This window comes from Lactuca saligna, chromosome 4, assembly GCF_052625555.1.
Source record: "Lactuca saligna cultivar CGN05327 chromosome 4, ASM5262555v1, whole genome shotgun sequence".
NCBI lineage: Eukaryota > Viridiplantae > Streptophyta > Magnoliopsida > Asterales > Asteraceae > Lactuca > Lactuca saligna.
This window is the reverse complement of record NC_136420.1, coordinates 200,372,327-200,390,730: the sequence shown is the minus strand read 5'-3', so window position 1 is coordinate 200,390,730 and position 18,404 is coordinate 200,372,327. Positions and strand designations below refer to the sequence as shown.

The 18,404-nt window shown below is 32.4% G+C and overlaps 1 protein-coding gene across 2 annotated transcripts; it reads left to right on the top strand.

The window, feature by feature from the left end:
* The first annotated feature begins 13,177 nt into the window (after positions 1–13,177).
* Positions 13,178–16,922, top strand: LOC145043243 (putative 1-acyl-sn-glycerol-3-phosphate acyltransferase 5). Of its 2 annotated transcripts, none has more exons than XM_078991826.1 (4): positions 13,178–13,292; positions 14,482–15,132; positions 15,986–16,116; positions 16,355–16,922. In XM_078991826.1, the coding sequence occupies exons 2-4, from the start codon at positions 14,567–14,569 to the stop codon at positions 16,783–16,785; spliced, it is 1,128 nt and encodes a 375-aa protein (XP_078847952.1). In that variant the 5' UTR covers positions 13,178–13,292; positions 14,482–14,566; the 3' UTR covers positions 16,786–16,922. The 2 variants fall into 2 exon arrangements, with proteins under 2 accessions (XP_078847952.1, XP_078847953.1); XM_078991827.1 differs by having other exon boundaries at positions 13,178–13,345.
* Positions 16,923–18,404: the final 1,482 nt, after the last annotated feature.

Genomic DNA, 18,404 nt, shown 5'->3' with positions numbered 1-18,404 from the left:
TTGGAGTTTAAGGTAGTAAACTCATGAGTTTAAGGTAGTAAACTCATGAGAAATGGTCCTTAGACTGTAAACTCCATTTAGGAGTGTTTTGATGCCACACAACACTTCCTAAGGCTAATTCGTGAAGTAGGAATGCTTGGAATAGCCTACAAGACTTCAAATCACCAAATGGTCAAAAGATTTGGAGTTTACGACCGTAAACTCAAGGGGTGCTGATCCTTAGAGAGTAAACTCATTTTAAGAGTTACCCTTGAACCCCAAACACACTAGCCTTTCCCTACAGCACTTAGATGCAACCCTTGAGACTTTTAAACACTTGTATAAAGTGTTTAACATGTCCTAGAGTGTTTTAACTTTGTTTATTAGTTGGTTAAAGACTAATTGAGTATATACATATATCCTTATATGTTATTAGGATCTTTGTGCGTCTCTAAGTCTTCACTTGACACCAAGCACTTATCCGACACTTCTTTCCGATCCGCTTACCACAGGTGAGTTCATACCCCTTAACTAATGTTTTAAATGTTTTTAAATGTTTTATGGGGGGGGGGGGGGGAGATACAAGTAGAATCATGCTAATTATTGTATCAATCACATGTGATTAATAAGTAGAATTATGCTAGGTATTATATCAATCACATGTGATTAATATGCAACATTCAAATGATTCACTTCACTTTAACCATTCTTACCAAACAGGTTCCTCAAATGATTTTCTTAAATGTTTTATATGTTTAAAAATCCTTATTAAACGGTTCATTACACACTGTATGATCCTATTTCAAACTATTTTACTCCGATCTGTTTTACTCCAAGCTGTTATCAAAACGTTTTACTTCAAACTATCTTACTTCAAACTGATTTATTGATTGACATCAAGTCAATCTTTTCTTAGTTAATAATTATGTTCAAAGGTTTTACAAAACTTACTTTATGCTTTTATATTATAAATTGCATGCCTATATATGTATATTTATATGAGTAATGTTTAAAAGACTTAGGAAGGCTATCCACCCTATTTCCTTTTCGCGCTTGAGATGTGGTCTGGTGGGATATCGGGTACCTGTCCGAAGGTCGTTTAAATATTAGTTATATATCATGTGTACATCTGTAGTAATAAAGGTCCTTCCAGTTCATCCAATTCCCTTGAGTAGCAAGGGTATACATCCATGTCTATACGTACCAGTTAGATTACTAGTAAACTACTATGGGGGTAGTTTAGGAAGATACTAGAACTATTACTAGAACACGATATCATACAATGTGTCAGTTCATTCATCAGTCAATAAACTAGTACACACAATACATTACTATACATGCTAGGTAGAGAGCACGTACATTACAGCTAGAACATTACAATACATTACTATACTTGCTAGGTAGAGAGCACGTACATTGCAGCTAGTACACACAATACATTACTATACGTGCTAGATAGAGAGAACACATTACAGCTAGCACACGCAGAACATTACAGTACACTTTCATAGATACATATACATGAGTACACTTACACGAATCACTAGCACATTTTATATGTATAGATTCTGTTATATAATCCTCATACTTATCTTTACCTTGTGATTCAATCACATAATCGACGAGATAGATTGGATTAAATATCCTAGTACCAAAGGATACATTGTGGGATTAACCATTCCTAGAATCTCTGTAAGCTACAGAGGTAAAAGCCCATCCACGGATGTCAACGGTTGATACCATTACAGGTATACTTTAAGGGACTAACTATTCCTACACCCAGCTGTTAGCAATAGAGGTAAATGTACATCTACGGATGTCTTCAGTTAACATGGTCAGTTACCCTAGTACCAAAGGGTAATAATAAGACTACATTCAGAGCAGTTAGGTCTTGGTAGAAGTCTACATTCAGAACAGTTATGTCTTGGTAGAAGACTACATTCAGAACAGATAAGTCTTTGTAGAAGACTACATTCAGAACAGTTAGGTCTTGGTATAAGACTACATTCAGAGCAGTTAGGTCTTGGTAGAAGACTACATTTAGAACAGTTAAGTCTTGGTAGAAGACTCTCTTTTAAAGTAGTATGAATCATAAGGATTTCTAGGGTTTTTCAAACGTTTATAGTTGTTTTACAAACATTTTCATACTTACATTTCATTTTCATTTTCAATACTTACCATTCGTATACATACAAATACTTATATTTCAAATACATACAAGTATTTACATACAAATTAAGACACTAAAATACTTATGATCTCACCAGCTTTAAAGCTGATACTCGCTTTCAAAATTACTTGTATCCTCAGGTCATCATAGACAGGTACCGATGCAAGGACTAGGGAAGATGGAACTCATTGAAGATTCATCTTTCATTTTGATTTATGCTTTAGTGTTTATCAAAATTTGACAGAACACACTTGTATAATAATTCTATTATTAATGCAATGGATAATGTTGTTGTTTGTTTACTACTTTTCATTGTTGTGATACTGTACATGACGTCCTCTGCCCCAGAACGGTGTGACATAGAACATGTTTCCCACTTCCTGATATTCTCCAGTAATCAAGGACTTCCAGAATACTCCTTACATCGGGTGAGCAGACAATTATTAAGAGAGAAGATAGATTTAGAATGCATATGCTATACACCCAGGTCGGATCTCTTCCAATCACGCAGAGAGTGAAACATATGACTAACTGAAGTTTTAGAGGGATTGAGAAGAAGAATGATGCATATACTATGTACCAGGTCGGATTGTAAGTCACGCAAAAGAGACAATATATGGCTAACAAATAGAAAGAATTGCACAGATAGAAGACGTAGAGAGATAGAGTTGCATATGTTACAGTCGAGGTCGGATCTCTCGATCGCGCAGAGGAGGAAACATATGAATAACAGATAGACAGAAAGAAAATAATCTTCTACATAACTAATTTATCGGAATTCCCCAGTCACTCCATCAATACCGCATTTAAGGACAAAATCCATACATCGAGGAAAAGTCAATCCACAGTTCTAGATACGGGTTCTTTTAATGTGACCACTAGATTCCCCTATATATCTCCCTGCTCAACCTATCCGAGCGTCATATTGTCAGACTAAATAGATCTAACTTGATCAAGATTTGTCAAGTCTTTGAATTCCTTAAGTTCAACTCTGCCTAGTCAAGTCCATTTAGAATCTTTCGTGCCTACCAACGCATCGAACACAGAGCGTAGACAATTTAGTTTTGGTATGTTACGCAAATTTAGATTGCTTGTTATCACTTGATAATATCACTTCCTGTTACATCACCTACAAGCAAAACTATTAGCAACATACTTTGATTTTCTGATTTTTTTAATGTTTTTAATTTTTTGAAATTTTCAATTTTGTTTGGTTTTTGTTTATTTCTCCCCTTAAATTTGTGCATAGGTGAGAATGAAATCACTAAAATGCGCAAATTTAAACTAACCTAACCTAAAACAAAAACTTAATCCTCAAAACGAATCATTTTCAAAGATCCCACAAGCACATCGAATTGAGCTTTGTTAAAAGGCTTAGTGAACATATCCGCTGCATTATTAGCAGTGGGAACCTGTTCCAGCCGAATGAGCGAACGCTCATAACAGTCTCTGATAAAACGAATTTCGATATCAATGTGCTTGGTTTTGGAATGTTGAATAGGATTTTTAGCAATTTGAATTGTAGCCTCATTATCATAGTAGATGGGGGTTTCTAGATAATTCAAACTGTAATCCAACAGTTGATGTTGGATCCAGATAACTTGAGAGCAACAAGCAGATGCAACAACATATTCCGCTTCTACTGTTGAGATTGAGACAATATGCTATTTCTTACACTGCCATGACACCAGCCTGTCTCCAAGAAATTGACACCCTCCTGAGGTAGATTTCTTGTCAAGCTCACAGCCTTCATAATTACTGTCAGAAAAAGCATATAAATCAAATTCTGAATTTTCGGATACCAAAGACCCAATTTTGGTCTACCTTTGATATACCAAAAAATTCTTTTGACGGCAATAAGATGTGAAAGTTTAGGATTCGCCTGATAACGTGCGCATTGACAAACTGCAAACATGTTTTCTGGACGGCTTGCAATAAGATACATCAACAATCAGATCATCGATCTGTAGTGTGTCTGATCTACGATTCGCCATCAGTATCTGGATTCAGCAGGGGTCTGTCGGCAAACGGCGTCGATGCAGGTTTTGCATCCTTAAACGCGAACTTCTCAAGAATATCCTCTACATACTTAGGTTGATGGAGCAGGATTCAGGTTGAATTTTGTTTGACCTGAAGCCCCAGAAACATGGTCATCTCACCCAATGAACTCATCTCAAACCTCTTTTTCATAACACCTTCAAACTCTTTGCATAGTTGTGGACTGGTAGACCCGAAGATAATGTCATCAATGTAGATCTGGACTAGAATCTGATCATTACCCACATGCTTGATGAACAAAGTTTGATCGATAGTGCCACGAGATTATCCATGCTAGAGTAAGTGCTTTCTAAGAGTGGCATACCACGCTCGAGGAGCTTGATGTGACCCATACAACGCCTTGTCCAACTTGTAGACATGATTAGGAAACTTCGAGTTAATAAACCCAGGGGCTGATCAACATAGATTTCTTCCTTCACCTTGCAATACAAGAAAGTTGTCTTGACATCCATTTGGTAAACCATGAAGTTCAAGTAGGAAGCATATGCAAGGAAGATACGAATAGCCTCCAAGCGAGCCACTGGAGCATAAACCTCAGTATAATCAAGACCCTCGATCTGTCAAAATCCCAGGTCATCACTTCTTCTCGATGCAAGTGTACAATCATGCCAGTGCCTTTCCACGGTCCTCGGAAGTACCTGAAACATATAACACATAACATGGTAAGCATAAATGCTTAGTGAGTTACCCAAAATACCACACACAACTCATTAGACACTCGAGGCTGTAACTCAATAAGACCCTCTGGTCAATGTGTCTCAGTGGGACCCTCTGGCCCCATAATTCAGGTTGGATCCTCTGATCCCTCTACTCAATACTCAAATAAACATAATATACATATCGCAAGCAATAATAGAATATCTTAGTACAAATAACATGATATCTTAAACACATAGTATGCACATAAGACCCTCCGATCACACGTAGGTTACCACTCAAGGTAAGTATAGTGAGAAGACTCACCTCATGACTAGTAGTAAATAGATACACACTTGATAATCCGAACTAGCCTTCACCTAACACATTAAACGAGCATCCCAATCAATAACACATTTTTACTCTTTCCAACTATAACCCTCTGTACTCATCCTCTAACCCTTGGGATGGGTAAAAGACCCTTTTACCACTTCAAATCTCCTAAAAGTTCTTAACTGACCCAACCACAAAGTCACCAGACCAGATTGACCTGACTCGTCGAGTTCACCTATGTGACTCGCCAAGTCTAATCGTATTTCATACTGTTCTCACCGGGATTCACTCAGCTCATCGATTTGACCCCCAACTCAATGAGTTATCTCTGGGTCCATGGTACTGGGTCGAACCCGATCCGTCTCGTCGAGTCGTCTCATAGACTCGTTGAGTCATCTCCATTGCATCACTCATATGGTCTTCTGGGGTCAGATCTGGAACTCTAACTCATGGATCTAGCCTTCTAGCATCCAAAAGTCACATAAAGGTCTGAACGTGGGGTTCATGCATGGTGTATATTGCTCTATATACCATTATGAATCCATTAAAGCTTCATAGCTTCAAAACTTCAAGGTTACTCAATCATGGATTTCTACTTTCTGGTTCTCTGGTCCTCACAAGGTCCAAATCAATAGAACAACTCGAAAAAGGGTTTGGATGCACCCAAAACCCCATCACAAATGGTGATACAAGCCTTAACTTCACAACCAAAGGAAATCGATTCAATCACAAAGAAGGTAAGAGCTTATACCATATCTAAAGCTTGAAATGAAGATGAAACTGATCCACAAACTCTCCTCTGAGATCCTTGCAACACCCTTTATCTTCTTCTCAAATAAATGACCTCAAATTAGCCTCTTTCCCTCACTTTCTCACAAATGACTCTAGGGTTTCTCTCAAGGGATGAATGGCACCGATAAGGGTGTCAAGGAGGCTATAAGTGCCTTTAAATAGGCCTAGGCCCGAGAAATTTAGTGTTTCTATCTCCAGTGCTGACTCGTTGAGTCAGGTCATCAACTTGTCGAGTCCATTCATTAATCCTAGTCATCAGTCGCGACCCTACTCGACGAGTTCAGGCACCAACTCGTCGAGTCCATCCAAAATTCTAAACTATTGAAATAATATACCTAGAAAGTTGGATGTTACATAGAGTACGTAGTAGCAAATGAGGCATCAAAGGAAGCGGCTTGGTTGAAGAATTTCATTGGAAATCTCGGAGTAGTCCCAACCATTCAAGAGCCAATATAACTAGTTTTTCATAATGAAGGTGCGGCTTCTTTGACCAAAGAACCGAAAGACCATTGCAGGTTTAAGCATATCGACAAAAAGTAACACTACATCAAACATAGGGTTGAAGAATGGCATCTCCTGGTAAAATGAGTATCACTATAAGAAAATCTTGAAGATTCATTGATAAAGGCTTTGAGCAGAGTCAAGCACAACCAACATGCTAAGAGCATTGGCTTAAGAGATTATATTAGTTTTAGTAGTTAGTTGATAGTTTTGATTTTTTTTAACAAAATAAATGTAATTTATTTTAAGGAATGAATAATAGAGAATTATTTATAAGTATCATACTGCCTTCTAAAATTATTTATTCTTCTGTTTCACTTTTCATGCTTTACTTCATGAATGATTTGATTATTCAAATTCCACAACTGCTCATATTTTTGGAAGTGAGTAGTGAATTAAGAATGTCATGAATAGATTGTAGATTTTCTGTAGAGATTATACATTACAACATGATTGTACAATATTCACGAGTAGTTAGAAAATGGAGATTTTGAGTATTGGACAAACCCACACATAGAGATTATTTCATAGATTCAATCATGAGCAATTATAAGAAGATAATATATTATATTCTTCAAATGGAGATATATAAGTTGTGATTTACAAATTGGTTGTACATTGGTATTGCAAAATACATCAATAACATGATGTTATAAAATGCAGTGTCATGTATGATTTGGTAAGTAAAGGTCATTGTTATATAGTCAAAATTTATTTGTTCATTTTTCTCTAACAGAAAAAAGCGATATCTTTGGGCCCCTCAGTAATTTGGGTTGACAATATAATGTTGGTCCCAGGCAGGATTGAATTGATGTGTTCAATTAGTAGTCTGATGACGTCATCACAATTCGGGAAATCAAGAAATAGAATCTTGGACATTGAGATTGATTATAATTTATGTCTCATGTCCATACGATATCTTGAAGAACGAAAGAATAGTTGATCACTTATCTTAGGACCAATGTATGATTAGATCAGAGTTCGACAGATGCTTCAAAAGCACACTCTGTTATCTGATTTGAAGTTATACTTACAATGATAGTTATAGACTTATCCATGTGGGAAACTATTGGATTAAGGTTTCTAAGATCATAACTAAATTGGTATATACTTGAATTAGAAGCAAAGTCCTTTTTGGGTGGTCCTCATAACTAGTAATGACATTTGGAGATAGATGTTGATTTATTGATTTATTATATGATTAATAGATTGTAATAAATGATTTGTTAATATATTATCTGATTAAGGGATTGGATAATTACCTAATTTGAAATATTATTATTATATTCAAATTAGGATTCTTAGGGTTCCTTGTATAAGCTATAAATAGGATCCTTGGAACTCCCATTTTTGTCCACTCCTATTGCCAAGAAAATAGCTGAATTTTCTCCCCTCCCTCCTCTTATCTACTAGTTGCTGGGTTTTTGGTACAAACCATTGGAGGCACAAAGCTTTTCATTCTTGCTTTCCAATGTTTTCAAGAAGAATATTGGTGTGTTTATTTGCTACAACAATTAAAATGTATGTAACCCTAATCCTATGTATATTTTGATTATAATAGGTTAGCATTAGGGTTGTTGATGTTCATAATTTATTGTTATCAATTAGAGAAATCTATATCATCATCAAATTGGAGGCACCAAGCTTTTCACTTTGTATGTATTTTAATAACCTATAAAACCTATCAAGTGTAACCTCAGTACCGATAGGACCTTCGATTGTTTAATGCATCAAAAACCATACATACCTGGTGATACCTCTAGTTAGAAATCTATATCATCATTGAATGCATCTTCATCTATAAAATTTGCCAAGTTTCCTTAGCTTCTATTTCAACCTCCAATATTCGATTTCCCTCTAAGTCATCAATATTTAGCATATCCGACATCCAATTATTGTATCTTTGCCATCAATGTGTGTGTGTGTGTCTATATATATATATATATATATATATATATATAGGATTCAGATCCAATTCTGTTTAAAGTTGAATTAGTGGCTAGAAATAAAGGGGATGTGAGGGTGGAACGGTGATGAGAGGACGATGTACATCGGATCTGAGAAGGTATAAGAAGAAATGGGTTTTTGGGTAAGGCTTGGCAGGTTAGGTCTTCATAGGGTAAACAAATTATTTTAAAACTAAAATTTTTAAATTTTATTAAAAAATTAAATAGGGATAACTGAGTCATCTATAAGTATAAGTTTTTTTGGTAACAAAGCTAACCGAAATGACAATTCATATAAGGTTTTAAAACCATAAAAACTAATTATGTAAAGTTTATGATAATACTAAAACCACTAAGACCAATTACAAAAAAAAAAAATATAAGTTATAATAAATTGATTACTTATTTTAATATCAAATAAAGTTTGAAACTATAAAAGTTACAAACTCCAAAGAATGTTCCAAACAATTTGAAATATTTTATGCTAATAAAATACTTTATATCATTATGAAGTTTTTGTAAGTTTGTTGTCCACAATTTACTACCTACTTTTAAATATCATGAATTACCTTTTTCACAAATCTTTGAACAAATTTTCAAAAATATAAAAATGAATTCATTATATATATATATATATATATATATATATATATATATATATATATATATATATATATATATATATGGTGGGTGATGGGTGCGGTGGTGTTGGCGGGTGGTAGTGATATGTGGTGGAGGCAGGTCGTTGTGATTGGTGGATGGTGATTGGTTGTTGTTTGTGGTGGTGACAGTGTGTGATGGTGGTGGCGGGTGGTGGTGGTGGATGGTGGTAATGGGTTGTTGGTTGTGGTGATAGGTGGTTGGTAGTTGTGGTGGGTGGTGGTGGTTGGTGGTTGTAGGTAGTGGTGATGGGTGGTAGGTAATGTTGTGAGTGGTGTTGTTTGGGTGGTAAATGGTGTAAGTTAGTGTGTTTTTTTAATTGTTTTTAATTATTTTTTGATTTATATGAATATTATTTTATAGTTTTTGATTTAATTACAAAAATAGCATCTTGAAAATTAAAGAATGGTTTTTGTTTTTAAATGTCGTTGCAATAAAAAAGGTTGAGAATTGGGGAATCATTTTCAGCCACTCATTTATTTTTGTCGCAAAAGCCTCCGTCGTACCAGCGGAAATGGAAAATGAATAGACATGTGTTTTACAACAAAACATATTTTTTCTTAAACTATACTAATCATTACCTTAATATATACAAAAATGTAGTTTTTTTTTTTCTGATTTTTTTTTTTTTTTTAATTTTTAAGAAGCTATTTTTATCGAAAAATAATTTTAAATATACTAAAATTCATAATTATTTATTTTCTACAAATAGACATCCATATTGATATAGTTTAAAGATAAAATATTTTTATTTTTTATTTTTAGCTATTGTTATTCATAAGTGAATAAAAATGCATTAGATTTTATTAGAGTACATTTGTTATTCATTTATGAATAAAAAGTATGATTAATTTTTTTACAATTTAAGTATCATTCATATATGAATATAGCATATAATAAACATAATATATTCATATTTAAATATTAGACGATTCATTCACTTGTGAATATTAACATAGTATATTCATTTGTAAATATTAGATGATATATTCACTTATGAATATTAAATGATATTTTCATATGTGAATAATACATAATATTACATGGTATATCACATATGAATATTACAAAGTGTATTCACTTGTGAATATTAGATGATATATTCACTTATGAATATTACACAATATATTCACATATTAATATTACAAGGTATATTCACTTGTGAATATATTCACTTATGAATATTAGAATGTATTTTCACAAATATATATATATATATATATATATATATATATATATATATATATATATATATATAATTTTATATGTTATTCACATATGAATAACATACAGACTTGCATATTTGTTTTGTGTTTTTAATAATCATATACTGATTCAGGTGAGAAAACATATTCATATGTGAATATAACGTGGTAAGTTAGTTTATGCATTTCATCAAACAATTGGAGTGCATACAAGTTAACTATGTTAAAAACATGATACTTCCGATTCAAGTTATCAATTCCAAATCATCACATACTTCTGATTTCGACTTTAGATGCGACATCCTATGTCTGATTGATTTCTCATTTTGATTTTGATTTCTGAAAATCTGATTGGGAACCTATGAGTACCGATTCTGAGTCCTTCAATGTCGACTGTGACTGCGAGTCCAGAACTCCAATTCCAACTGAGTTCGTTTGCGAATCTGGGAAATTCCAGTTCCAAATCTGTTATGAACTTTAACAAATGCTTGCAAGCTACGAACATTTAGAGTATTCAACAAAGAAATCGATGAATTTGGGTTGCGAATCTGTCTTGAATGGCGAACATCCCAGCCACGAATATCGATGATTGATTGATACTGGATAACATTGATGATGGTTTAGTTGAAGAAATCTGGATGATTGTTGAAGGCTGCAGGAGAAATTTTGATGATGAACGAACTGTTATCGAATTCTCTATAGTTACGTATTTAAGATTGAAGGTTATTAACATATTTATAAGTTTGCCATCGTGTTTTTATACTTAGATTAAATGAGTGGCTGTGAATGATTTCCTCATTCTCATTCTCAATCTTTTTTATTTTCTCAATTGAACTTACCTCTCTCTCTCTCTCTCTCTCTCTCTCTCTTTCTCTCTCTCTCTCTCTCTCTCTCTCTCTATATATATATATATATATATATATATATATATATATATATATATATATATATATATATATATATATATATATACTTCCAATCGATCACCACCATTTGCAAAGCACGAAAACCCTACACTTACACGTCAATTGAGTGTTTTTTTTTCTCGGTTTGAGGCAGCTCATGCACCTACAACTTAGACCATTTCCAACCCACTTCCATTTTTCCTCCAAAAAATGGAATAAAAAATGGGGTAAATTGTAGTTCATTTCCAACCTAACTTTATTTTTTACCTCATTTTTACCCCTAAAAAATATATTTCATTCTTATAATTTATATAAATTGTCAAACACACTCTTCTATTAATTTGATTTTAACAAATATACAATCTTTATTTTTTTTTCATTACGATAATATTAAATAAATAAGATTATATTTATAATACGTAATTGTAAGTTTTTATAAAATACGTTGTGTTTTAAAATTTCAATATGTATTTAAAATTTAATATGAATTTGATAAACAAAAAACAAACTTTATATTTATAATTAATTAATATAATTTAATATACAACACAATATTATAAGTATTAAATATTACATTTAAATAATAATTAATAGATAAAAAAATGTATAAATATATAAAATGAGGGATTAAAACCGACAACTCAAAGTTCATCCTTATTTTGGAGGAAATAAATAGTATAACACACTATATTTGATGTTATACTATTCATTTCCCCTATATTAGGGGAATAAATGGGGTAGTGTTTGGAGAGGAATTGGGGAAGAAATAGAAGAAAAAATGAAAACGGAAAAGTGAGTTGGAGATACTAAAACGATTTATACAATTTATTCTAAGTAAAAAGAGAGTTTCGAAATTAAATACACAAATGTTGTAACATCAACAAACCTATAGATAATCAAGAGTTCTGAAATTGTGCTTTTACCACTTCATACCATGTTTAGGCACTTACTAGCAATATATAACATTTATTCACAAAACTATCAACAAATTTATCTTGTTGCATGAATTTATAAAATATGATAACAAGACTTATATTTGGTTGTATATATTAATAAGAAATCAACATCGCATAGTTTTGTTGCATAAATAAAACAACATCACCATCGCCATTATTATTATTACTATCATTTTATTATTTTGGACTTTTAGCTTTGATTTTGTCATAAGTGTCAAGAAAGTATCATAGATGTTTGCAAATTGTTCTCCGATTTTAAAACAAATTCTTAGGTTGTATTTGACATGTAACGTTTGGGAACTTCTGGCTTTTGGCTTGTAGCTTATAAGGAAAAGCTTTAAAAAAAACATTTCGTTCGACGATATGAACGTTTAACTTTTAGCCCAAACAAAACGCTCCAAAATCAAAAGCTACATGGAGAAACTTTCAGCAAAACTCTCTAAAATGAAACGCTACTTGTTACTAGTTACCCCTTATCCGATAACTGTTACTCGTTACCAGTTAGTTTTACCGAATACGCCTTAAACGTAAAAAGTGTTATAACCAAATCGCTCAATCTTAGTTCAACTTTTGTCCAACTTTAGATATTTCTTCTTATATCTTATTACAACTAAAATTACATTCTAAATAAGTTACGGATTAATTTATGATTTTATATACACACATTACATCATTTTAATAAATAATGAATCATAATAAACAATAATTAATTTAAACTAACCTATATAGAATCTGGTTTTCATGTATGCCGGTTACACCATTTCATATAAAAATCAAACATAGCTTGATAATAAGATTTAGAACAATGGAAATAACTAAAGTATCCAACAATTAGAAAACGTTTTCACTAGAAGGGCCAAAAGTGCACAAATAAAAAACTAGAGGGTAAAAAAATGTTGATATAGTAAAATACAGGGTCAATTAGTAATCCTTTTCATTTAAAGGGTCAAAAGTGAAAAACTAAAAAGTCAAAGGGCAACAAATCGTTGATATAGAAATAGTACAGGGACCATTTTCATTTTGTGGGTCACCTCTTGAATGGTACTGTAATACTGTTGTATTGTCTCCCTCGCATAAAACAGAGAAGATTTTGACTCTCGAATCTCGATTCAATTAAATCCGAATCATACGCCATTGCCATATAACGTAAGGTACGCACAAATATTCTCCAATTCTTTATCATCTTCACCGTCGATTCGATTTGGTACGTACAATTGCTTATCTATGCGTGATTGCTTCATTCGAGGGTGAACAAACTAAAGCTTTTTTGTCTGTGATTTGTTTAGTATACGATGTTAGATCTTACCTGCTTCTTCTTATGTCCAGTTACCTAATTTGTTTACAGAATTACTGTTTGTGTTCTTAGTCCGCTTTCCAATTTCTTCATTTTCCAAACTCTAATGAATATCTGATTGCAAAAAACTTCGCTTCATTTTTATCAATCGCTGTTTAGAAATTTGATCCCCCGTTGTTGTTTTGTGGTTTCTTATAGTTTATTGTTGGACATTTGAGGTAGGCGATTGTACATGAACATGGGAGATAGATACGAGTACATAACAGCTTAGGGTTGATCTTTAGACTATAATCAGCTTTTAAATGATGCCTTTTCATATCACTAAAGTTTATAGATCTAAACTAAACTACGTATTTCTTATCTACTAGTAAATGTAGTGGAGGACCATATTCATTGTAGCTGTTAGACTGAAATTTCAATTGTGATATGTTCATCATGGAGTATCTATCAGTTATTGTCTGATTGCCCAATTTGTGTCGTATGTATGTTTAACTATTTACATATATGTAAATGAATTTTTTTTTTCTTCAAAATTTGGTATCTTTATATTTGTCAGTATAGATTTGAGCATAGAGGGACATTGATGACAAAATTGTAAGCTTTCTTAGTATTTCTTTAAGTTGAGATCTCTAATAATTGATAAACAAACATTAAGACTATTTTTGTATGTTGTAGTTTGTGGATACAAAAAAGGAAGGTATCAAGGTAACCTTATTACTAGATACCTTAATACATGGTTGTAGTAAGTAGCCTCAACTAACTTTTGGTTGCAATTAATATGAAACTATAAAATTAGGGATATGCATCTTTTTAGGACCACAATTTTTGTAAAAGTCACAAGTGAAGATTTAGATAGAAAACTAGGAGTCTTTAACCTATTAGTTATTATAAATGGATAATTTATGAAGTTTGATGACTATGCATATACATATATAGCATATTTTCTGTAACTTTTACAACTTTCCTGATAAGAACACTTAACTTGTTATATATAATCTTTGATTATTTTTCCTCAACTGAGACTCTCTCTATCTTTTCTTTAACAGAATTAAAAAGCTTCATCCTTTCACAATGTTGTTCTCTTCTAAGATCACCATATAAACCAAGAGCTGCATCCACATAAACACAAAAATGGAATCTTCATCTTCCCAAACAAATGGACTAAAACACTACCCTTTAACCCCTCTAAGACTCTTACGTGGTGTAGCATGTTTAATCGTTTACCTTTCAACAGCCTTCATGTTTTTAGTCTATTTTACCCCTCCATTTGCAGCTTTCCTACGCCTATTCAGCATACACTACAGCAGAAAAGCATCATCCTTTCTTTTTGGGCTGTGGTTAGCTTTATGGCCTTTTTTATTTGAAAAGATTAACAAAACAAAAGTGATATTTTCTGGAGAAAGGGTCCCAGAAAAAGAACGTGTTCTTGTTATTGCAAATCATAGAACAGAAGTTGATTGGATGTATCTTTGGGATCTTGCATTGAGAAAAGGGTGTCTTGGATGCATTCGATATGTGCTTAAAAGAAGCTTGATGAAGTTGCCTATTTTTGGTTGGGGGTTTCATGTTTTTGAGTTTATTTCAGTTGAAAGAAAGTGGGAAGTTGATGAAAGTATTATGCATAAAATGCTTTCGACTTTTACTGATCCTTTGGACCCGTTGTGGCTTGCGGTTTTTCCAGAAGGAACTGATTTTACGTAATTACTCTTTTACCCTTTTCTATTATTATTTATACTTTTTGGGTTAGTGTTGTAAATTCGTAATCGACTAGTTATCACTGTTGTTTTAAAAAGGGTTAATCTTATAAAAGACGTTATATTTTGTGTTTTTTCCAGATTAAATCATAACTTTTTTTTTCATGAAAAAGACCTTGTATTTTTTCATTTTTCTGATTTGCCCTTTTAGTCATTTTTCTCTAAAAAAGTTGTGAAATGTGAGGGATTTTTTGAGAAAAACTAAAAAAGTTGAGGGTTTATTTGGAAGCATTTAGAAGGTTGGGGATTTTTTTTTTGGAAAAAAAATACAAAGTTGAGGGCTTTTTTGTAAAAAATGAAAAATACAATGTCTTTTTCAGGAAAAAATAAAATTTGAGGTTTAATCCGGAAAAATATAAAGGTTTTTTTTTTAGATTAAACCTATTTTTTTTCCTGAAAAAGACCTTGCATATTTTTCATTTTTTTCGATTTGGCCATTTTAGTCATTTTTTCCCAAAAAAGTTGTAAAATGTGAGGGCTTATTCGGGAAAAACTAAAAAAGTTGACGATTAATTCGGAAACAATTAAAAGATTGAGGGTTTTTTTCCGAAAAAATGAAAAGGTACAAGGTTTTTCAGGAAAAAAATAAAGATAATATTTAATCCAGAAAAAAACACAAAATATAAAATCTTTTATAAAATTAACCATTTCTCATGCCTCAAAAAAAAAAAAAAATTCCAAAACATATGTTAAACCGCCATTTCTTTGTATATTGGTTATGTTACGAACATAAAAAAGAATTACGAAAATTATTTCTTGGTAAATTTTTACGTTATTTTTTTTTTGTTAAATGCAGGGAACAAAAGTCAATAAACGGTCAACGTTTTGCTGTTGAAAATGGATTACCAGTACTCAAGAATGTATTGCTTCCCAAAACCAGAGGCTTTCATGCTTGTGTGGAAATTTTAAGGGGATCTCTAGATGCAGGTTACCCATCTTCATCTTCATCATTTTCTAGTCAAATATTAAAATAAATAAAACCACTCAAAACGACGTAGTTTTGGGAACATATGTTTTTATGCAAACCAATTACATTTTCTAACTCGAAACTCAAAATTTCGTTTTTTGAATGATTTTACACCGGACCTTATATTTATAACAACAACATAACATATACCGTGTTATATCTTTACAAAAATGACCATATTACCCTTATCTCATACAGTATACGACGTGACAATTGCGTACAAGAACCGGTGCCCGACTTTCACAGACAACGTATTCGGAGTCGAGCCATCCGAAGTCCACCTTCACGTCCGTCGAATCCCTTTAGACCAAATCCCATCTTCAGAAACCGAATGCAACACTTGGCTTTTAAACACATTTCAACTCAAAGACCAATTACTTTCGGATTTCATATCCCAAGGCCATTTTCCTAATGAAGGAACCGAAGGAGAACTTTCTACACTAAAGTGCCTTATTAATTGCTTAATAGTCTTAGCCATCACTTCAGTATTCACATATCTTGCGTTTTTTTCGTCTGTTTGGGTCAAAGTGTATATTGGTATGTCGTGCGCGTATCTTACGTATGCTACCGCTTATGGATTTCGTCCGACACCGGTTTTTGAATGTTTTAGAAAAAAGAAATCCTCGTAGGGAAGAGGAGTTGCGATTTTATTTTATTTTGATTGGTAAAAAATAAATTTAGGTGTACATTTCTTTTTTTGGTAATTGTAAATTTGGGGTTGTTTTGAGTTTAAACTTATATTCTAATGAAGATGTTGTTTTCTTTATGCATGTTTGTATTTCTGATTTTAAGTTATTTTAAAAAGTTGATGATATTTTGTTGGAGTTTTTTTATAATTTATTGCAAATGGTTATAGAAATATATATTGACAAAAGAAATCATCAAGAACGTAGAAGAACGAAAACCCAAACTGGCATGAATGTAGAATGTTGATCCTAAAATGACTTGATAAAAATGAAATGATTTGTTTTGTATGATATTTGTAGAATATATCAACGAGTACACTTTTGGTTCCTCCTATCAATGTGGGATAATGGGAAATTCTCAACTTGCTATAATTTCCAACAATCTCCAACCAAATTAAAAAGTTTCCTTTCACTCATATAGATTATGCCAATTGAGTTTCGCGAATATAAAACCCTCATTTTATTTGGGCAAACAAGAGAGACCAATTTAATGGTATTCTTATAGGTTTAAACCAAGAATATTTAAACCTCTTTGGTTTACCCCCACACATAACCTACCATCTTTGCATTCTCAAAGAGCGCGAATATGGCTATGCGTCATATACCTTTTCATGATCCTTTAGAAGATAAACCAATGATCTTCATTTGAGGTTACACCACCTTTAGAAACCATGTTACACCCGATTGCATCCAACCCGAAACGGATATGCGCTTCTTCCTATCTCTATCTTATGCATAAACAAGCCGCAATCTTCGTTCTTTATCTTTATGACACCTACCCTCACAACAAAAAGTAACACAACAAAAAACCTTACTTTAGCGACGACAAAAAAACGTCCCAATTGATGCCTAATATCGTCGCTAATACCTTTAGCGACGACATGTCGCTAAAGGGTTGTTGTTATTACCTCGTAGCATATTCAATTGTCGTCACAATTAACGTCGTCTCTAATAGCTGTCGTCGCTAAAAGTCTCGGGTGTTACTATTAGTGTCGCCTCTATTGATATTTCGATCACGGTGAATGTCTTCCTTAAAGGTGTCGCCGATAATGCTTTTATTTTTAAACAATTTATATATGATATTAGTTTATATATTATAAAATGCAGATTTGATAAAAATATATAAATTAATACATACCACATTACATAAAATATGAAATAACATAAAACAATACATATCAAATTACGTAAAACATAAAATATACAGTATTATATGAATTATCTAATAAATCCAAAATAAACATTAAATATATCATCTACAAACTATCTAATAAATCCAAAATAACATCATCCATAACATAAAACAAAAAATAATAGATATCTTTGTCTTCCCCATTGTTGTTTTCTCCATCGTTGTTCTCCTCGTTGTTGACTTGGTTCTTAAATGAGCGGATAATATTTCCAATTACCGTCACAAACGCTTGATTTTGGAGAAAAGTGTTAACATCCACATCCTACAAAGTAAATATATAAGTTAAAATATCAAACTAAAAAAACAAATTATTATTACTTAACAATTAAGTCACAAACACATTAAGTCATTAACAATTTAACAAACTATT